The sequence below is a fragment of the Perca fluviatilis genome, chromosome 7 (assembly GCF_010015445.1).
Source record: "Perca fluviatilis chromosome 7, GENO_Pfluv_1.0, whole genome shotgun sequence".
In the NCBI taxonomy this organism is placed as follows: Eukaryota; Metazoa; Chordata; class Actinopteri; order Perciformes; family Percidae; genus Perca; species Perca fluviatilis.
The window spans coordinates 33,130,918-33,154,016 of NC_053118.1; the positions used below are offsets into that span (position 1 = coordinate 33,130,918).

General features: G+C 39.3%; 1 protein-coding gene across 1 annotated transcript; it reads right to left on the reverse strand.

Moving 5' to 3' along the window:
* Nucleotides 1–3,192: 3,192 nt before the first annotated feature.
* On the reverse strand, nt 3,193–22,126 carry ctsk (cathepsin K). The gene is made up of 8 exons (XM_039806417.1): nt 21,973–22,126; nt 20,515–20,638; nt 15,200–15,322; nt 12,806–12,958; nt 6,766–6,984; nt 5,090–5,255; nt 4,205–4,313; nt 3,193–3,998 (listed from the first exon to the last, which is right to left on the reverse strand). Exons 2-8 carry the CDS (start codon nt 20,635–20,637, stop codon nt 3,899–3,901), a joined length of 993 nt encoding a protein of 330 aa, XP_039662351.1. The 5' UTR covers nt 20,638; nt 21,973–22,126; the 3' UTR covers nt 3,193–3,898.
* Nucleotides 22,127–23,099: the final 973 nt, after the last annotated feature.

Consider the following 23,099-nt stretch of genomic DNA (forward strand, 5'->3'; position numbering starts at 1 on the left):
TAGCCTACTGCCGATGGGCCCATACAGTACAGTATACTCACTACAATACATTAGACTACACCACTGCTCAAAACTAAACCAGAGAATCATAACTCATATTTCAGAGAATAGGGGAGATTTTTTACCTTAGACGTTACCTTACTTAGTGTCTAAACACAGTGAAATAATACCATGTACGTGTATATTATTCATTTAATGTTTACTTTTTATTTTAGTCCCACAAGCGGCTCCTAGAGGCTGTAATGTGAATTACACCTCACAACATACAAACGTGTTGGATACACACACACACACACACACACACACACACACACACACACACACACACACACACACACACACACACACACACACACACACACACACACTTTCTCACTACATTAATATTTTATTTATTTTATGATTTTGCTTGATTCATGTTGCTTACTTTATTTTTATTTTTGCTGTTTGCCTGTATGTTTTTACCTTTTAGCCCACATGATTGCATTTTATTTGCTTATAAAACCTATTGAGGTGAGATTCCTTCTACAGTATATGCCTCTAGGGACATTTTAACATGATAAAATGTCCCGGTAAAAGTCATTTTAGGTGTGCTTAAAATGCTCAGTACATATCAACAGAGTGAGGTCATGAGATGTCCTGTGTGCAAAGTTGAAATTTGTCCTGAGGGTGGAAAAGATGGAAATGAAAAACATTCCTCCAATGACAAAAATTAGCATGTTGATATATATATATATATATATATATATATATATATAATATGAACATGATATTTCTAGTGTGGAAGTGTTTTGGTGTAATGGTGGAACAAAAAGGAAAGGTCGGGGAGGTCAATTAAATTGTGAGGATTCACTGTCAGGGGAGCATGACTGTGCGCTGCAAACGTCTTGGAAATGCAGTAAGTTGTTGCATGGATGGAAATGCAGTGAGTCGTTGCAGGGATGTGTAGTGACCCGTGAGGATGCTGGGTGAAAGGCCAGCGCACTGCGTGGCAGTGTGCCAGATGTTGTCAAGGTCTCTGGACCAAAGTAGATGGACAGATGGAAAAAAAAAAACACATCCACTACGAAATCAATAGGAATCATATAAAATGTAAATAAATTGCTGAATATAAACATCCATTTATTCAGATTACTCTGTATATTATGGTAATGGCCCCCTTACATACACATTGTGTGCAAGATTAAATTAATATCTTGTATTATGCTTTGTACCACACAGTTACACTAAACAGGCCAAGGCCACACCCCTCCACCTTGCCCCCCCACCCCCCTCTCCTCCTCAATAGCTACAGACACAGAAATGATACATTACAAGTAAGTATTGTGGGACTGGCTCTAGTGGCTGTAATTCTGCACCAAGGCTGAATTTCGGGAAAGAGAATTCAGATACAGTATTAGGGGACCACTAAGGTCTATATAAAAGAGACTTCAGATACAGTATTAGGGGACCACTAAGGTCTATATAAAAGAGACTTCAGATACAGTATTAGGGGACCACTAAGACCTATATAAAAGAGACTTCAGATACAGTATTAGGGGACCACTAAGGTCTATATAAAAGAGACTTCAGATACAGTATTAGGGGACCACTAAGGTCTATATAAAAGAGACTTCAGATACAGTATTAGGGGACCACTAAGGCCTATATAAAAGAGACTTCAGATACAGTATTAAGGGGCCACTAAGGTCTATATAAAAGAGACTTCAGATACAGTATTAGGGGACCACTAAGACCTATATAAAAGAGACTTCAGATACAGTATTAGGGGACCACTAAGGTCTATATAAAAGAGACTTCAGATACAGTATTAGGGGACCACTAAGGTCATATATAAAAGAGACTTCAGATACAGTATTAGGGGACCACTAAGGCCTATATAAAAGAGACTTCAGATACAGTATTAGGGGACCACTAAGGCCTATATAAAAGAGACTTCAGATACAGTATTAGGGGACCACTAAGGCCTATATAAAAGAGACTTCAGATACAGTATTAGGGGACCACTAAGGACTATATAAAAGAGACTTCAGATACAGTATTAGGGGACCACTAAGGTCTATATAAAAGAGACTTCAGATACAGTATGAGGGGACCACTAAGGCCTATATAAAAGAGACTTCAGATACAGTATTAGGGGACCACTAAGGTCTATATAAAAGAGACTTCAGATACAGTATGAGGGGACCACTAAGGCCTATATAAAAGAGACTTCAGATACAGTATTAGGGGACCACTAAGGACTATATAAAAGAGACTTCAGATACAGTATTAGGGGACCACTAAGGCCTATATAAAAGAGACTTCAGATACAGTATTAGGGGACAACTAAGGCCTATATAAAAGAGACTTCAGATACAGTATGAGGGGACCACTAAGGCCTATATAAAAGAGACTTCAGATACAGTATTAGGGGACCACTAAGGTCTATATAAAACAGACTTCAGATACAGTATTAGGGGACCACTAAGGCCTATATAAAAGAGACTTCAGATACAGTATTAGGGGACCACTAAGGCCTATATAAAAGAGACTTCAGATACAGTATTAGGGTTCCACTAAGGCCTATATAAAAGAGACTTCAGATACAGTATTAGGGGACCACTAAGGCCTATATAAAAGCATCCAAAAAGCAGCATGTCATAGGACCTTTAAGATGACATTTCACTAGGCAAACAACTTTCTTTCTGGACAGGGAAAATAATTAATCTCTTCACTGAAATTTGGACTCATGACATTTTCTGTTAAATTAATGAGAAGTTTCGGGATACATTTTGCAAAATGTTTAATGGTGCAGACGTTTTGCAAACTGACAGTACTTTCTAAAGGGTCTGGCATAACAATCGGCTAATATAGCAGGGCACAGCATTGTTCACTGCAGGGCTTATAGTTTACAGGCACGTTTATTAATTTTTTTATTCATTTAAGAATAGTGTTGTAGTATAATTTTAGTATTGTGTCTGAGGACATACAGTATGTCATAATTATACAGCAGGTTTTAGAGGAATACTGTTAGAATATATGCCAGGTGCCACGTATTTAATGAACTAAATGCAGCTAATTTAGAAATTCACAGGATACAATGTTATACTTAAACATTGTGCTATTTTAGTTTATTTGCAAAACTGTGCAGCAGCAGCAGCAGCAGCAATGTTTCTTTGGATTAGTATGAATAATCAACGATGCATTCCATTTCAAAATGAAACCTTTATTCATAGAAAACATCAGTTTACAGTTTGATCATCAGAAAAGTGCTGAACAGAACAACAACAAAAATAAAAGTTGACATGATCAAGAGAAAAACTATTTTTAAAAGAACTGACTCTGCATCAACAGGAAAGGAGGAGCTCCCATTGCCCAGCAATGTTTCCAGTCACAATGAATTAAAACTCTATCAGTTCTCACACAAACTGTAATAAAAACTAAAGGGACTTAAACTGTCACCGACTACCAGCCTTGTGTGAAAGGTTGGTTGTGCCTGGTGGGTTTGTAGATTTAACTTAGCACTTTGGCACAAACCAATGTGTGTTCTGGCTCAGGGTTACTAACACCAAGCCCTGGAGGTACTAAATGTGCTTATGGAGCAGACCACAGTGGAGGTCTGCTGGTTAAAGATAAAAATAAAAAGTCTTAGGGGGTTCAAAGTGCTTCAAATAACTCAAGATAACCAAACGTCTTCATGAAACATTTTTAAGGACATTGGAATCCCAGAATCCCTTTTTATCACCAAGATAAATATATTCCAAAAGAGCCCAGTTTGAATTTGGAAAACCTTCATAAACAAATTTCAATCTTCTGTTATTGCTTGTAGTGGTTGCTGACGTGTTGGAATGAACTCTGTGCACATGGTCGTGTATTTTTGTGTGTAGTAGTCTAAGCAAAGCCCCCCTTGTCCTCTTCACATGACAGGGTAGCTGGCGAGGTTGGCGATGCCGCAGGCGTTGCCTCGGTTACGTGCCATCATGATGTAGCCCTTCTTGCCCCAGGTCTCGCCCCAGCTGTCAGGGGAAAAAGACAAAAGATGACGACAGAGATGGAAAGAAAGACACATGAGAGTTATTGAGCATCGCCAGAAGTCAAACAACAGCTCATCAGTTTGTCACTCGACAGAAAGCATCAAATCAACGCTAACAAACAGCCTGTTATGTCATTTCGGCGGCCTTATGAGCCACCTGATGCTGTTCAGACCGGTGATGTGTCCCACCTGTTCTTGACGATCCAGAATTTCTTCCCCTTGGTGTTCACTCCATAGCCCACTGCCAGCACAGCGTGATTGATATCGTCTTTGTTACAGTTGGGGTCGTAGTAGACACCTGGTCACATGACGGAGAGGAAGAATAAGTGAGGAGAGAGTCTGTGCTGGACGTGCATCCATGAAACCAACACACATACAGTACATGTGGAGTTCACACAGATTTTATGGTCATTTCTCTTTTGAAAAATCGACTTGTGAAAATCGGAAATCTTACAGCAAGCATCATAGTTTTATTTATTTAACTGTTCAATGACATTTTCCATAAGATTTATTTTCCATCATGAAAGTAATTCAGTTTTAAAGCCCTCTCCATGCTGACAGGAAGACAATTCTTGTTCATTTTCAAAGTTAGAATCCAGCTCTGTGTCATACTTGTGTGGGCAGTGTGTTTAGATGGACTGTGTGTGTCTGTCGGAGCTCGGAGCAACATTGGGTCTGCTGAAATTCACCGGATGACGAGTTACAAGCTCTGCACACTGGCACCACTCGTGGGAAAGCACACTGTTCATCGCCACACACTGCCAGCACTGCCATGACACAGAGCTGGATTGCAATCGGCAAAGTATCCCTTTAAGATTTTCATAAAATCAACTACATTTTTGATGTAATTTATGTTCTGTGATGGCTATTTAATTATATTCACATATTATCTCCCTATATAATAGTTTTTATTGATATTGGCAGAGCCTGCCATTTTCAGTCTGGTTTTGTATTTGTCGAGAGCTATACAGTAGCTATAAACGATCGTTCATCAAAAATCTACAAAACAAGAAAAACATTTTGATCAGTGGATCAGTTTGAAGTGAATTGGAGTGAATGAACATGCTCACTGACCTCTCTGGTAGAACTGGAAGCTGCTCAGCGTGGCGTCGATGCCCACAGAGACTGGACCCACTTTAAACAGCGCGACAGCCAGCGCTCGCTCGTCACCCAAGGGGATCTCCTTGTAGTCTTTGCACTGGGCTGCCATGCCTGATGAATTGTAGCGGCACGGCTCGTCCTGACCACAAACATAATATTAACATTAATATTTGTTTCACATTTCTGTATCTGTTTGGAAAAGCAAATTAAAGCTCAAAGAAGCTATTTGCATGGTTACAACCCCACTTTAAATATAACAACTTTAACACCCAGAAATCCTCTTATGTTACATCAGTACACAGCATGGTCATGGTGACAGCCCTGAATGTCTGTGACCAAGACCATGCTAACCCTAACCCTAACCCTAACTCTAAGCCTTAACCCCATTTGCCAGCCTGTGTCACATGCACATTTCACATGAGGGTCTGATCACAGCCATGGTACATTCCCAGTATCTAAACTTGCAGACTCATGGCAGACTTTAATCATTAGCACACAGTTGTACTTCCTTCTTGCACTAATAGATGACTAAAGAGGAAACTATGTTTACTTTGCACGTCAATGGGAGTTTCTTTCTTATCATTTCTGCTAAATTACTTTTAAATATTGCCACTGCTTGAAGGTGAAAACGGAATATGAATGTGTTCTTTTATTGTTTTCTAAAACGTGATAAGGTGTGACATGCTGACAGCCAAGTGAGGAAACACTGACCACTTTGGTTTCAGTCTGTGTCTGCTGCTCTTTTGTGGTAAACAGCCGAGTTCTGGAAGTTGTTGTCATCTTGTTTTTTGTAAGACTGCTGGGTATTTTGTAACATTTAAAACCGGGATGTTAAAGAATACTTGATCATTTTGAAGTTGGAAGCAACAGCCACTTAGCTTAGCATAAAGACTAGCACCTTGTTTTTCGTATGGGATTAAACAGGTACATTGTGTCAATAAGTGAGCTTTTAAGGTGCTCGTAGGTGCTTTTGTTGCGTTTCGACAGGGAAGGGCTGAGCTTCTGCTGCTTTAAAGCTGCGGGAGAGTTAAAGGGTTGCCACAAAAAGAATGTCAAAATTGGCGCAAAAATTCGCACTCCATCTCTAATATTAAGTATTGAATTAAGTATGAAACATATTTTAAGGGAACTCAGGGACTGCGTGTAGGTCCATCACTAATAAACGTTTATAAATCAGTTTGGAGCTCATAGAAAAAAGACATATTTCCACGACTTCCCTCGGAATCATTACGTTTTTAACTCTTCTTCAGTTGGCTATTGAAGTAATTCAGTGATAGCTGTCTGTACATCCAGGGGTAAATTGCGAACATGACCTGCTGATAGCTAATCCTCAGTGTCAGACTTTGCAATCCGATGGCTGGGCATCAAGACTTCTTGTTTCGGTTTGTGGCCACAGAACAAGATGTTGTCAAACCAACATGTAAGAGAACGAGCGTTAACACGTTACAGGAAAGAGAAACGAACATTCCAGATTGTGGCGGACCGCAGTTCCTGTGCACGCTTTACCTCAGTCTCAGGACATGTGATACTTTATTAAGATGACCGGAAGTTTGTTTGGGCAACACTTTGACCACATGAAGTGAAAGATTGAGATAAGCATGTTTCTTGGATAATTTTACACAGCATGTACGGCATCGAGGCTCGTTTACCTCTCCGATGTATGGGTAGGCCGCCTCAGAGTCGATGCCTCCGTTTTCCTGCACGTAGCGGAAGGCGTTGGTCATGTATCCTCCTCCACAGCCGTCGTTCTCTTTGACGCAGTCCACCAGGTTCTGGGGACTGAGGTCCACCAGTTTCCCTGTCGCTTTGGCCAACTGGCCCTCGAGGGCCCCGGCCGAACTGAAGGCCCAGCAGGAGCCACAGGCACCCTGTCAGGAGAGGGTGAAAGTTAAGGTCTCACTGATGATAGCTTAGCAGAAATTGGGAAGGAATTAATAAACAGAAATGCATGAAAAACTAGAGTTTTGACTAGATGATGATAGTATTAATATATTGTAAGTACATTACTATCCAGGCAGCCAGGCATTTATGTAAATCACAGAAAAGAAGCATGACCAAACAGAAAATCAGATTAGCAAAGTCCACAACGGGTTTTAGATTAGAGCTGAAACTATTAATTCAATTTTATTTCGATAATTGAGTCATCGTTTGAGTCACTTTTTTTTCTAGCCAAAATGCCACACATTGTTGTAGCTTCTCAGTCATGAAGATTTACTGCTTTTCTTTGTCATGTATGAGAGTAAACTGAATATCTCTGGGTTCTGAATTGTTACTAAGTGAAAACAAGCAATCTAAAGACGGCACCTTGGGCTTTAGGAAATTGTGACCGACATTTTTCTAAATATTCTATAGACTATTCAATAATGAAAACAGCATCTTAACACCACATTAATATCTCATCAGCCTGAGGGAAATCAAACTGATAAATGAGACATGAAAAATAATTCTGTCTTCTCCTCTGTGTCCACTGGGAGGCAGACTTTGACAACTTTGCTTCGAAAGACATTTGTGTTTGTTGGATAAAACTGTCACTTTTTTGAACAGGCAGTTGGAGAGGTGCATGACACGGACATTGTGTTTTAAGCCAACTCAGCGATTAAAACCACGTTCTAAGGTCATCTGTACATGATAAAACCCTATAATATAAAATATCCATACGCATGTTCAGTTATTTTCAGTGGATTAGGAATAAAGTTTTAGAGGCAAATTCTGACATTGTTAGACACATATACAAGGGGTCACAAGCAGAAAAGAAACCGTTTTGTTCTTTCAACATTGTGTCAACAGCTTGTGCTTCAACATGACAATGTTCCTCGTGCACAAAGCCAGCTCCATAAAGAGCCAGTTTGGTTTGGAAAAACTTGATCGTCCTGCTTCGAGTCCTGACCTCAACCCCTTTCAACACCTTTGAGATGAACTGGAACCCAACCTCATCACCAAACATCAGCATTGGACCTCACTAATGCTTTTGTGCCTGAATGGGAGCAAATCCCTGCAGCCAGGTTTTAACATCTGGCTGAAAACAACCCTGACTCGATGGATGCAATGTACAGGTGTCTATAGCCAACTTTCAAATTTCAAATTTCATTTGTCCCCGGAGAGCAATTGGTTTTAAAGCAAGGCATACATAACATAAAAAAAACCAAAAAACATACAGTACAGAAGGAGATGGGGCAGGGGGGGGGAGGTGTCCTGAATACCAGTGGGCTAGAAAACCAACAATAGTCACTAGTGACCGACATTTCACATTTTCCAGTAAGAGGGTAGTACAGGGGTCTTCAACGTTTTTTTTAGGTCAAGGACCCCTTAGCTGAAAAAGAAATGGAGCAGGGACCCCTTACTAAATATATTGTATAAAATTGAGTTGCAAATTAAACAGGGCCTACAATAACGTGTAGGACAAGCCTTTACACGTACCTTTTTGTGGCACATACAATACTAAGCTCTTAAAATAAAAAATTGTTGGCATATTCATATATTTATACATCATGTTTTGTTGTTAAAATGTTGCACAGAACATCCTTAAGCTCAACTGTATCTGTGGATGGCTACCTTATGGCTATAGGCCAGTAAGCCATATCATCAATGATGTGTATATGTTGGATTAATGTTGATGTATATTCTCAGGTGTTTTTTCTTTAAACCATTAAACAATAATTTGGCATCCCCCCTAGGGGTCCCGGACCCCCCCTGTTGAAGATCTCTGGTGTAGTGTATTTAACTATAGGTATCTTTAGATCCCACTGAAAAGGCCAATACAACGTGGCCCAAACCAATATTTCAGTCTAGTCCAGGCCTAGAGCAGCTATTTGAGTTTCACAATAAACATAATCTCATTTCACGTCTCGCAAATAGAATTATGAAATTCCAATTGTTAATCCTGTGTTCCTTTTAAGAACAGGATGTCCGTCCTGTGCTGGAGAACCGAGCTGCTTGTGTTCACGCTCTCTCAGTCATGAAGTAATAAAAAACCTTTGGAGTCGTTGTCTGACTATAAATTCTTGCCTGGCTTTGAGTTAAAACACCTCTACTGCTCCTACTGCTCCTCTTCCTCCTCCTCATGGGAACACCCTGCTGCTTCGGAGTTGCTCCAATTAAAAAGTTTGTAAATGTGTAATCACGTCATTTCACCGGAGGATGTTCTGATTGAGGCTTTGAGCTCTGGAATTTGCCTCAAAACAAACAAAACATCAAAATGTACAATTCAGTCCTCATAAAAGGAGCTGGGGAGGAAGCAGCAGAGTTGTTAGTATGCACAGAGTGCAGTCAGTCTGCTGCATAATTCATTAACAACAGGAACAGAGGAGCAGATCAATAAATCCTCTTTACAGCTGCAGTTTGGTTGGCATCCACCAGAGGGTGACGACGCCTTGCACATAAACTGACTTTGCAGTTACAGTTATTGTTATTATCACCATTATTGGAAGTGAAAATAAAAATCTAAATTGTTGTCTAAATTTTAAAACAATCTGAAATTAATATTTCTTTTATGTTTGGAGTTTTCATCCTTTCGGTTGGCATTGTTATATATTGTAAATCTATTTAGACTGAAATACTGCAACAAAAGCATCTTAAAGCTTCGTCTTTCTAATTGAAACACAAATTAAAAGCATGCTTATATTTTTCCTGATAAAACCAGCTGTAATCTATTTTTCTAAAAAGTTTGGAATGCTCATCATTTTTGTTGTGGTGCAGGGTAAAATATAAATAAAATACTGAGTAATTATACGCCTAATTGGGAGTAAATAAATGTATAGTCTGGATGAACGTTTCCAGGACAATGTTCCGGCGCCGATGTGTGTTGCCGTTGTCTAACTCCGTTCTCTTCGGGGAACAACGACAAACTTCGAGCTAGCAAGCTACGCACTGGCAAATGGCAAGTTTGGAAAAAGTTTTAGATCATGCAACAAGACAAGCCTGCTTGGTTCTTTCGAGAAATGATTGTAAAGATTTACAAAGGATATGTTCCACCAAAACAAGTTCCTTCCCGAGGCTATTTGCAGATCCACCGTCTCTGCGAGCGGAGCTTAGCGCCCCCCCCTAACACCAACCCTTGTTTAAAGAAATGCAGAACACAGAACATTTTTCTTCTCCTATCATGGAATGTGTGTGTGGAGGAGCCGGACCTTACTCCGCGGCGCTGTGGAGATAGGTCCGGCAATGCGAGACTAATAAATCATCACTGTATCACTAGAAAATCATCAAAATTTTTTCGTTGGCTACAAACATTCAAACTACTGTAGACCTCAAAGTCAATAAAACTAAAATAAAAAAAAAATAAAAACTCAGCAATAAAAAAAATCACATTGAAAATGAAATATTAACCCTGCCGAGCCTTCGTGGACCTTTTTCACAGCAGACATTTTGACTTGTCATAGTAGGAAGTATTTCAGTGAGTCAGCGTGAACAATACCAGGGCCTCTCCTAAGTGGAATGCAGCCATCAGTAATGGTTTAATACCAGGACCTCTCCTAAGTGGAATGCAGCCATCATTAATGGTTTTGAATACACCTGTGCTTTTCCTACTATGACATGTCAACATGTCTGCCGTGAAAAAAGGTCTATTGCTTCAGTTTCAGCTGTGATCTTCATTCGATACAGTAGCACAACATTCTGCTGCTAATCTGCCTGTGGAAAGAACAGATGCTCACCATGTTTCAATCCATCTACTTCCCGTTCTGCTCAACTCTTGTTTACATAAATAAGGCCGGCTGTCCGATCCACTCATGATGACTAATTACTTTAATGACTAATCATGCTTTTGTTTTCAAAGTCCATTAGCAGTGAGAACATGCTGTTTCCTCCGGCAGGTTACACTAACTGCGATTGTTTGCTTCCTTTACTTTTCTGGAGCATGAGGGAAGTTGGAGGAAAAGATGAAGGAGGTTTCCAGGTAATTTATTGTAAGATCCTTTTGAGAAAGTATTCACCACATACTCATAATGTCATTCAGCCCTTTGTAAGTTACTGCTGCCCTCTGGAGAGTGCTACTGCACCACTTACACAGGTTGAGGATATTTTTCAATTTCTAAAAATCTAATTAGCGATAAATACAAAGGCTTTTCACTGTTGGGTGAAAACCTTGTATCTCCAGGATGAGATCCCGAACTCGTTCAATTAGTTTGTAATGATTTCATGAAACCAATAGATTAAAGAAATATGAAAATAAAGGCTGAATAATATGGAGGTACTAGGTTTCTGTTGTAAAATATCAACATGTTAATAGCGTTTTCACAATTGTGCATAACCATTTTAATATGTGATTTGTATAATGTCCAGGTAATGAATATTTGCTTAAGATACATGCTGTATTTCTTCTATAATATTTCAGTTACAGTTTAGTCTTTTTTTCACATGTTCCCAGCTGATGTCATTATTTTTGCTTCTGCCTGCAACAGCCACATTTCGCCACAGAAACCAATGAAGTCCCGTGTCTCCTTCTTAGCATTTTGCCTGGAAACAGCCTCGGGAATTCTTTTCTCCCCAAGACCTCAAACAAACACCATCACATGCCTAAACCCAACAGAACTCCTATCTGACCATTTCTATCTTCTATTTCCGTTAACTACTGACGGGACTAACAGCTACAAAAATACAATAACTTCCTCCATTTTGAGATACTCACTGTTCCTGTTTTGATAACAGTGAACAATGACTCATTAGTTTTTCGTCTGAGTCCATTGTCCTCTCATTACCCAGGTCTGTTTTTTTTTTGTGCTTACAGGGGGGAAATTATTTCATCACGTGATTGATGTTAGTAATTGATATCACATGTTCAAACTTTTTATTACACAAGCTCTGTCCTTACTTGTGTTCCTATGAATTGTTTGGTTCATTGTCATAGTTCCTGAAAGTCCAGTTTCTCCACTAAATTGCTGGTGGCAGGATTGAAGTTGGCACACAAACAGATGTTTCCACATGAATTAACTTTGCTTTAATTTTAGCTACCGATGTAGGATAAGAGTCGACCTGCAGGACTTTCCAGCGGTACCCTGGACTCACCAATCACCATCACATTACTGTTTGCAGATGTACGTTTTCTTGGACTATTACTGCTCATGCTTACCCATTGTTCCTATTTATTAAGACCGTACCATTGAAAAGCTTATGGGAGCTGCTATGCACCAATCTTTATCGGAGCTGAGGGACTTAAGCAGGTTTGCATTCCCCAAACTAAGTAGTTTGTCTTCATCTTTGAGGTCTTTTCTTATTTTTTTAAATAATTTTTTGAGGCTTTTTCCCCCTTTATTTCAGAGTGACAGTGGATAGACAGGAAAGGTGGGAGAGAGATGGGGGATGACACGCAGCAAAGGGCTGCACGTCGGATTCGAATCCGGGCTGCTGCAAAGGACTCAGCCTACATAGGGGCATGCTCTTACTGGGTCGCCCCATCCTTGAGATCTTTTCTCTCGTAAATCCGAAACATATGCTTTATTGGAAGTGATTTCAAATAATATATATTTAGTTTTTAGAAGAGACTGTTTCAAAGGTGACGACAACAACTGGAGTCTAAGAACTACATAATTTCATCTGCGGCAGGGTTTTCTCCCAGAAAGCCGCCAAAAAACAATCAAACCTCAAAGCTCTCATGAACTGTACACAGTAAAAATTAATAATTGTCGTCGGTGTAGTTTTTACTGCATATTTGGGGGTTGAGACTTGTATAGATTGTACTAGATGATCTCTGACCTGGTTCTTCACTGCAGTCACCATGCCCTTCTTGCGGTAGTCAACAGATTTGGGAAGCTTGGACACCTGGTCGTCCAGAGCCATGGTGAAGCTGCGCTCGCTGTTCATCGGGACGAGCAGGCCCGTCATCTTCTCGGACACTTCCTCTGACGTCTGCATGCACAGAGACACAGTTAACAGTTGGCGTCGAATTTTAGGTTTCAGGGATGTTTCTGAATGCTCTTGTTCGGATTTTGCAAACAAGAGTGATCACACACATTACAAGAAACAAAGCGTGCAGGTTTAGGGTTACATGTTGCACCACTCTGACAGTAGACGGTATAACACTTTCCTTAGTTACTGACATAACCGGTAAAATAGAAATGTTTTGCGACAGGAACAAGAGAAGTCAGGGAAAGAGGATTTATTTTTAGTCTTAAGACAAGAACAAGTAAAAGAAGATATGGCAACGGGAGGATTTGATTCAGCAGGGGGACAGAGGATGAAAAGTATTTCATGAAGAGATGGGTTTAATAGTTTACTCCAAAGTGAAATGTCATTTTTCTGTACAGTACGGTAAGTCTGTACAGTAAGTGTCAAAAAGTGACACCAGAGGGGCACAAAAGTTCCCATAAAAAAAGCTACAAGATGTACAAAACAACTACATAAAAAGAAGAAGCAGACGAGAAGGATATGAAGAGCAGAAGAGGAATAAAATAAGTGAGTGCTGTTTGCCGGCTGTCACAATGAAACTGCAGGTTATACGCTATTAGGCAATTATTTTTTAAATCCTGCCATTTGTTATTATCAGAAATGCCCCAGTGCTTTCATTACAGCTTAGTCTGCAAGCAGAGGGTTCATTAACGAGACCATCTGGTTATTTCTTTCATTTCACTTAAGTGCTTTCAGCCATAATGAAAATGGAAACACATCCTTAATTTCACAGTCACCTGTTCCTACATTAACAATGAAATTGGCCATTTATCCAGAATTCACGGAGGTGTATACATGCTCCTGTCACTAATAAATGGGCTCAAGCACTGGCAAGTTTGTTTAAACATCTTGCCTTCCACCCATTATTGATGTACAGCTTGTTAAAGCCGGCATCTTGATGCAAAAACAACCATCAGTCATGACCTGCTCTGATACACACGCACACACGTCACTGACTACAGCTAAATTTAAGGACCCCAAACCCATTTTTCACCTCAATGGGCTGCAACATGCATGAGTGAAACAAATAACAAAGAGGACAGCAGCTAAAACGCACAACTGCTGAGGAGAATATGAATCTCTGACACTTAGTGGCTGGTTTTCAGTGAATTTTTTTTACTGCAAATGGGATTTTCGCTTATGAATACTTAGCAGACAGATCAATTGTCCCATGCTACAGTTGCTAACGGTGACTGTATCTCAGACTGTAGCTGAACATGTGTAAGTGCTGGTTGATCTTTTAGAGTTGCAACCATTAGCTAATGGACAGATAATGTATTGGCGTATTGTATTCTTTTTTTATAATCAAATAATCGTTTTAGGCTTTCTTTAAGCAAAAATGCTAAACATATGCTGGTTCCAGCTTCTGGAAAGTGAGGATTTGATGCTTTTCTTTGTCGAACATGAAAGTTACCGGAATGTCTTTGGATGCTGGGGTATCCGACAGATAAAACAAGATATTTGAAGTTGTGTAATTTCACTATAAAATAATCAGCATATTAATCGATGAAAATAATTGCTAGTTGCAACTCCATTGTTTTTTTTGTATCATTTATTTTATAAATGTGTGATACATGATCAGATCCTGAGGCTTGTGAATGGCAAACATGTGGTAATGTAGTTCCATGCCATGACAGTTGGTAGTTTTTTTTACTTCATTAACCTGAAACAACTGTCTGGTGTTGGCACCACAGCAGCTGGGCTGAGCCGAGTGATATCATGGATAAAAAAATGATAAATTACCGACTTGATCGCATTTGGTGATTAAGCTAAAACTGTGCTACAACATGCTGTTACTGGATTGTGAAGGAAACAAGCTGGACTATTTTAAAAACTGATTTCTGTCATTGTATGCTTTTCATTTCCGTGTCAGTTGATACATGGTGTGCTATATACTACATGATCTTTCAAGATGATCACTATGTCATGCCATGATTTGGTCACATGGACACATGTCAGCCTATCCTTCAAACATCAACCAATCATAGCTTGTGTTTTCTTTAATTGCATGACATGCAGAAGTGATCAGGTAGGAGAGGCCTGAAATAGACTTCTGGGAGCAGAAATGTCAAAACCTATGGTATCTGTAGCACCACAGAGCAGGTTTCAAAATGATGTCAAAGTACACAAAAGAAGGCAAACAAACCCTAAAAAAACAATGTGAAATGTGGCCTAAACCATGCAGGACCGCCTCAGACTCACCATGTCGCCCAGGTGGTTCATCCCCATCTCGAAGGAGTGCATGCCCAGTGCTGCCTCCTGGTTGTGGGCTTCAATCATAAGCATGTTCTTTTCCCAGATGGCCCTGCGAATCCCCTCTTCATCCTGAAACAAAGTCAAAGGATTATGGGATACTGGGGACCGGTTGTGTCCTCCAAATTGATACAAGTTCATACAAGGCTTTAAAATGTTTTATGGTGCATTACGTCTAGAAATATGAACTTTGGAACATTCAGTCCCTCAACACGGTCCCAGTAATGGAGTCATTGGTAGCCATTTCTTTTTTTTTACCTCATGGGCTTCATGAAGAGATCATAACTTGCGCTATTTCTCAATGCTAAGTTTTGCTTTCCTTCCTTTCTTCCTTCCTGCCTTCCTGTGTTAACTCCTGACAGCTCAAAGAAATGAATCTGGGCAAATAGGCCAAATTTACGTTTTAATTAGCATATAAAGGAAGGTTGTCTGTGTTACAGCCCCATTTCATTAATTAGGCCAATTAAACCAGTGCACGATCACCTAACAATCTTCCCTAGTGCAGCTTAAACAGCAACATAACTGTCCAATGCAATTGTAATTTGAGGTAAATGTTGCTTTGTCCTTTATTTTGAGAGTATCTGCATTTCATCAGCACTATACGTGTCTATTATGTGCTAAGAAAGAGACTGATTTACATTTCGTCGTCACAATATGGGAATAAGATAGAGGCAAGAGCTTGGTTGATTACCTAAAAAACATCCATGCTCTGCTTAGTATTCGGAGTCTTGACACCATTAGCATAACTACAATCATTATTTCTATCTTGATATCCATTCCAGTAATGAAAAATGCAAATGATGCAGGGAGACTTTGATTCTATTACAGTGATGTCAGTTCAAGGAGGGTTGAATTAGAGGGACTGTTGGAGGAATACTGATTGAAATCAGAGAGAGAGAGAGAGAGAGAGAGAGAGAGTGAGAGAGAGAGAGAGAGAGAAAGAGAGAGAGAGAGAGAGAGCACTGCACTGTCTTTTCTGCTGACTACACAGTATTAATACACCACATAATGACCACATGAACACACACATTTGAATAAATAATACATGCATGTTCACACAGATAAAGATAGAAACAACATCAAACACAAACCTTCACATACTGTACTTGAACCCAGGCACATGCAGGCACTGTAGATAAACTGCATGCACGCACGCACATGCGCACACACACACACACACACACACACACACACACACACACACACACACACACACACACACACACACACACACACACACACACACACACACAGATGTGGAATGGTGACCTCTAGCCAGAGGTGGAAAGCAGAGGGATAACAGATGCTCAGTGAGCGCTCAAGAACTAAATCTATCGTCGGCTCTGACTTAACACCAACTAAACTAAATTTTTTTTCTTCTTTGCAGCCAGGAGCTAGAACAAAAATATTAATAATAAAAAAAAAGAATACTGGGAATTTTAGCGACAGAGAAACTGTGAAAGGAGGGTAAAATATGAAAGGATTTTCCACTGTTGGACATCTGTGACAGCAGCTGACTGCTATATGCAAAACAGTATGATATCAAAACTAATGGCTTAAGTTAACCTCAAATAAAACCTCAATAAGCACGGTTATAATTAGGGTTGGGTATCGTTTTTTTTTTTTTTGATTCCGGTGCTAAATCGATACTTTTAAAACGGTGCCGGTGCCTAAACGGTGCCTGAAACGGTACTTTTCAATAAAGTTAAAAAAAAAAAAGAAGAAGAAAAAAAATAAGGGTAGTAAACAACAGTTAGTGACTTGTTTATTGCTAAGGCCATGGTCAAAATTAAAGATTTAATAATAATGTAATAACTATAACAATAACAATAACTTATTTCACCAGTAAATTGCTGTTGAACCCCAGATGGGAAAAGGGTATTTTACAATTACTGTGAATGCACCACGAGGCAACCTGTTTTAAGTGAATGCACCGTCTGTGTTGTTTAATTCCGACAACGCCAGCTGCGAGTGAACGCACCGTCTGTGTTGTTTAATTCCGACCATATAAACATACTGTATATCTATGAATTGCGACAACGGCAGCTGCTGCTGCGCTGCAGTGCAGACTGTTACATCCCGCTGTTGAAGTCCTCCACAGTGAAATACAGTCACACTTTACACTGTTTAACGTTAGCTGTCAGCATTTTACCGGTGTTTAATCCAGCTGCTAGCTAAAGGTAGGCTAACGTTACATGCTGTCAGGTGTAGTGTAAAGTCAAGCACCGAAATGAGGCACCGAAACTTTCGTTCTTATTCGGTCTCGTTACTACCGTTTACGTCGGCACCGGTTCCCTATTGGCACCGAGTTTCGGTACCCAACCCTAGTTATAATGTCTGTATTTGCCTGGCTAAAGCCAAACTAGTACCCCCTGAATCACACTAGAAAAAGCCAGTTTGTCAAAAGTGGGTCTACAGCCTTTTGGAAATTAACATTTCTGAATTACTGGATGAGAAAGATAAAGTGACTTCTCATTGTGCATGTCCTGCTTTACTTTTGGTTCTCTGTTCTCTAACTCCATCTGTCTTGTTACTCGGGGCCAAAACAAGGAAGTAGAGCAACCAGTGCCGTCCTCACATTTCTTATTTTTACAGTCAGCATTATTGAGACTCATTGTTAAGAGCCTATTGTGTTTCTGGTAAAAGACAGACATGATGACATATTTTAGTATATGTGTTAAGGATTTACAATTACTGATGTTAGATAACACTAACTTTTAGAGAGGAAGCAGCTGCAGTGTGCTGTGGACACATAATACACACATCTCAGTCTTGTTTTGGCAGAGAGGATGTTTCTCTTGTATTGTTAGATGTTACTGATGTGGCAGGCATCTCTTCTTTCTCATCAGAATTAAACCAGAAATAATGCTCTTTTAAAAATTGAGTCCTGCTTTGTAAATGGTTTGAGAGGTGCAGGACATCTGCCAATTGACAGTGACTCATCATTCATTTTCTTATTTTAATTATGTTGGTGGGGATTTAAACACCATAGATCTCAACTAGAGCAAAACATGACAATATGGGAAACCAGGTTTAAGTAACATCTGGTGAATTAATCATCTCTTCCGTAATGGATTCACTGGATAGCATTTATAAAACCTTGGCACACAGACCACTTTTTGACCAGATAATATGCCCTTCATTGAGATAAAGAAACAAATAAACACAGTATCATCATATCTATATATATATATATATATGTCATATACGTCACAAAATTAGGATACTGAACATATTTGCAAAATGCTCACTGACAAAGCATTTATATTATCTTCATTTAACATCCGCTCTTCCAATACAATGGCAACTCACTCACAGCAACTAAAGCATTATTAAACCTTTTTATGGTCATGTTTAGGCAATCACAGCACTTGATTGATGTTAGAGGAAGATAACGGTCTCAGTTTGGAACCAGGGTTTGCATGGTTTCAAACTGAGATCATTATCTTCCTCTAACATGGTGCTGATGTGCTGATGTCTTGCGCATCATATGGGATGGGATGTCCAATCACCTCCCTAAGGCAATTTCTACACTACATCATCCTGGCAGCAATTGTTTCTTTGGAAAAAGTAATTGGGAAAACAAATTAGTAATACGCCTCCAGCATATAAATGGAATTTATTAAGGGGACAGCATTCATTTGTTGGGGCACTTCAAAAAATGGTCCCTTTACCAATCACCACTAGTTATTTCTCTACCATTTAAGCAATACATCGAACTAGACAAGGAAACCCACAGCACATATATTTAATCTATCGCCTCTAAAATATACTAAATCACATCTCAGATGTCCCAGTTGGTACTAATAATCACATAAAATCTATAACTATATGCTGATGATATAATACTATCCACTTAAACTCCACAAATAAAAGCATCTACACTTGAACAATCAACATTTTGACAGACATAATTTAGAATACATTCTGACAGTACAACTTCACTACATAATGAAATGGATAAAATCCAATTAGAGTACACATCAGTAATTTTAATATTCTATAAACAAAAGGCAGCAAACTTGTAACAACATCCACAAATCATTTAGGTCTGGTCACAGTCTACTGTAACTCATCCACTTTCCTATCTGGACTAAACGTTTACCTTGCTGTATTTATCTTGATGATTTTATATTCGATCCATAAACCCTCCATCTCTATTTTCATCTTTGAAATTAAAAAGGAAGAATGAGCTATTTAATTAATTTAATGACAAAATAAGACCCCACACATGCAACTACCATACAACAAAGAATGTTGGCAAAACAACGGAACAATAAAGCCAGCCAAATGGATATTTGGTATAAGTTACTTAAACCTCCTATGAGGAAGATCTACTCTGTTTAATGTTCTCTCAACAGAGCTGCATACTCCCAAATAAATATCCATCAGACTGGCGACAGCAGAAACAGACCAGCTGAGAGAGAGGAGACTAACACTGAACTGACTGGCCGTTAAATTGAGTCAGCTGTAGACAGACAGTGAGTCAAACACAAAGACATCCAAGAGGGAACACAAAAAGCCTAAAGACAGAAAGAAGAGCTTGATGAATGCACTCATCTATACATTTGTATACAGACACAGCTAAGAGGGTAAAGTCAGTAACACTTTCAAAATAAATGTTCTGATAAAAAACTATGAGAAGGAAAACTGTACAGTAAACAACTTTGTGCTTTACCTCTAGAACAACTGAGACTCCAGCAATAATGAAAATGTTGACATCTTTTTCCATTAATGTCAGTGTGATCTTTCCCTCTGTCACTCTACTGCTCCCCTGTTCCCTGTACTTATTTTTGAGAGAACTTCTACAAAAGAAAAAAAAGGGCTTGGTGCAATCCTTGAGGAATTTGCAACGCTGCAGTTCTGAGTATTTTGCTCAGATTTCTATGTCAGGATGTGTACACATTATTGGTACATTTCTTTTAAGGACAATGTAGTCTGTAGAAATCCCATCTTGAGTTCAGATGTGAGCTGCGGCCTGTTTATAAAATACCAGGCTTCGCCACAAAAGAACAGATTCATTGAAGTATGCGGCTTATTGTACATGTTTTCACAGTCAAGCATAAACTTGTGCAATCACACTTTCTCCAGTTGAGGCAAAGATCCCAAAGCAAGTCATAAGAGACTGTCTTCAGGTAGGTTTTAAGAAGTGGAATCACTGTGGTTTTAGATATTGGTATGGTTATGATGTGCAACAAATCAATTTTTTTAGGATAAGGGTGTTTGGCTAAACTTTCAAACAGTACACACTGGGAGAGACTTACCAGGCCATTGTATTCTCTGCTATGTGTGGTCTTCCACTCTTCCCACTGGTTGTCCAGAGAGGCTTGATCCAGGTGGCTCAGAGCTGAGGCCGCCAGCAGCAACACGCACACACACTGCAACATCCTGAAAAAACAGCACATACAGTAATATTGACTGGAATTCGTTTTCAGTTAGGTGTGAGAGTCAAACCCGCTACAATTAACGAAAGGATAAGTAAAAGAAACATCATTTTGTATGGGTTTCTGTGGACTTGTGGAGTTTAGATTTCCAAGTAAACGCTCCAACAGCTGACATTGCAGATAAAACCTGCATCCTGTCCAGAGGTCAGTGGCAGTGACAACAGACAACTGGTGTTCGGAGTGCTAGAAGTCTGGGGAAAACACTAACTCATTTTTGTAGAGTTTTGCTCCTTCATTGTTTTGCCAAAAATATGTCGTTCGTCAGCAGCTTCATGCCAAACATATGAGTAGCAGAAAACCACACGAAGAATCAAACTCCAGTGAGCTAAATACATGTAGGTTAACTTTTTGTTGTTGTGTTGGAAAAGTTCACTTGCGCTCTCATCAAGGATTCTCGGTACATTTTTCAAGTGCAGACTTGGAAAACATTCACAGCGCTTGGAATTTTTTTTGCCAGCTTTGCTTCTCTCCGTTTTTTCCACCATCTGTCATTTGTCAGTTTCTCCCTGTTTCTCTCGTTTTATTACATCCTGCTTCTAATCTGCCTTTGTGTCCGTTGTTTCCAGTAAAGGCCAACAACCTGTAACGTTTAACTAAACTGAACACAGAAAACTTCCTTTCACTTTGAGGATGTGTGAACTGAGCTGCTTTACAATGTCTGCTTCCTACACACATTTATTATAATTAGTCTGGTTTCACCCTTAGGTGATTTGATGGAAATTACATGATTTAAATAACACCGTTTCATGATCTATGCAAATAATTTACAGCAACTTGCGTTGTCGCTGTATGACTGTATTCTCCCTGTGGTTGTTTGCTTTAGAAATGACACCATTAATCAACATTTAAATGTATATGTTTTCATATGTCTCTTGTTGTACGCCACATTACATCTGAAGAGGTCAAAATAGCTCCCAGTTAAGGCTGCAGCTCTGACTTCCAAAACTCTTTCTATTAAGGTGTAACTGGGTCAAAATCATTCTCTAATCCTAATCCTATTAAGAATAATTACTTTCTTAGCTGTAAAAAGTACTTCTTATATCTGAACCTTAATAGTAAATCAGTGCCTGTAATGAAAACATTTCTGTATAGCTTTAGTTCAGTTCAGCTCAGTTTCACGCAAGTTGTTTTCAATTTAGTGCAAGAGTGCAGACATTACTACAACTCAATTGAAATCCTTTTAGACTGATTCTTACAAACTCTAAAACTAACCTTGTTCGAGAGAAGCAATTCACAAAACTGAAAGTAAAACTTAACGTAGTAAACAACAAACTTTACCTTAAGTCCAAAAGTCAAAAAGTTTGGTGAAGTTCCCCGAGTGCAGCGCCGTCTTCTACTGTCAAAGTAAGTCAGGGTGTGAGTTTTTATGGGTTGGAGTTTGAGGAAGTAGCATACGCTGGGAGCTCCAGCGGTCTGGGGAGGAGTTTCCTTGTTTTTCCAGTCAGGGGAATTACATCTGGTTTCACTTTAATAGCAAAGATCCCTAAAACAGATGATGTCAGGTGTCGAATTACACACCGTCTGAAACTCACAAAGAGGCTAGCACTGAACTTAGCACCCTGCTGCATTCTGGGGCACTGCTTAAACAATTAATGCTCTTGTATTTTTAAAGATTGCATCTTGAACTATATTCTTATCCTGACCTCAAACATCACTTGTATTATGTATCAGAACATAGTAAAATATGAACAAGTGCTTACTTCTTGGCTTTAATGTACAAGAATCAATGTGATGGTTATATGGTTTGGAGGACTTGTTGCACTATGATGCACTGGTTCTTACCAGGCTTACCAGTTTAAGAGCACACATTGGCATGGCTTACTGCCACATCTACATGGAGTCAAACCAGAAGGAAAAGTCAAAATGTCTGCCATGTTTTGTTTCAGGCTAAGCCAAAAGCTAGTTCCACTCAGGTTCCCACAGCAAATTTCTAACGGATGTTTTGATTATTTGGTTGTTTTTTTAAGGAATAAGTAAATTGAGAAAGTCAAAGCGTTATGTCCGGACCTCTGTTCCACTGTAACTCAATGCAATATGTCATTCAGCATTTATTTTATCTTTTACTCTACTGTGGTATCTGGCCCTATAAGTTTAAAGTCTGTATAAAGCTCAAATATGCTGAGAAATCATGAGCACTGTGTTAGGGATGTAAGTACAATGATTTTCCTCTCAGCACAGTGATGTGTTGAAGATGATGTCTTATTTGATTCTGTGATTAGGTGACTGAGATCAACGATTTTATGAGTAGTGTTGGAGCCCCCCCCCAAATAGACTCTGACCTCAAAGGGACTTAGACCTTTACTTGCCAACTCACAACTGTTTACTTTATCTAACATGTTACCTAAACATACCCCTTATAAACCATGTTCTTGCTGCAGCAAGACAGAGTGCATATTGGCTTTGTC

Excerpts from the sequence above, each read along its gene's own strand:
- ctsk (XM_039806417.1), bottom strand. The coding sequence starts at position 20,637 with ATGTTGCAGTGTGTGTGCGTGTTGCTGCTGGCGGCCTCAGCTCTGAGC. Across the intron at positions 6,985-12,805 it reads TGACTGCAGTGAAGAACCAG|GGTGCCTGTGGCTCCTGCTG; the intron begins GTCAGAGATCAT and ends CTCTCCTGACAG. Across the intron at positions 5,256-6,765 it reads CCTACCCATACATCGGAGAG|GACGAGCCGTGCCGCTACAA; the intron begins GTAAACGAGCCT and ends GTTTGTGGTCAG.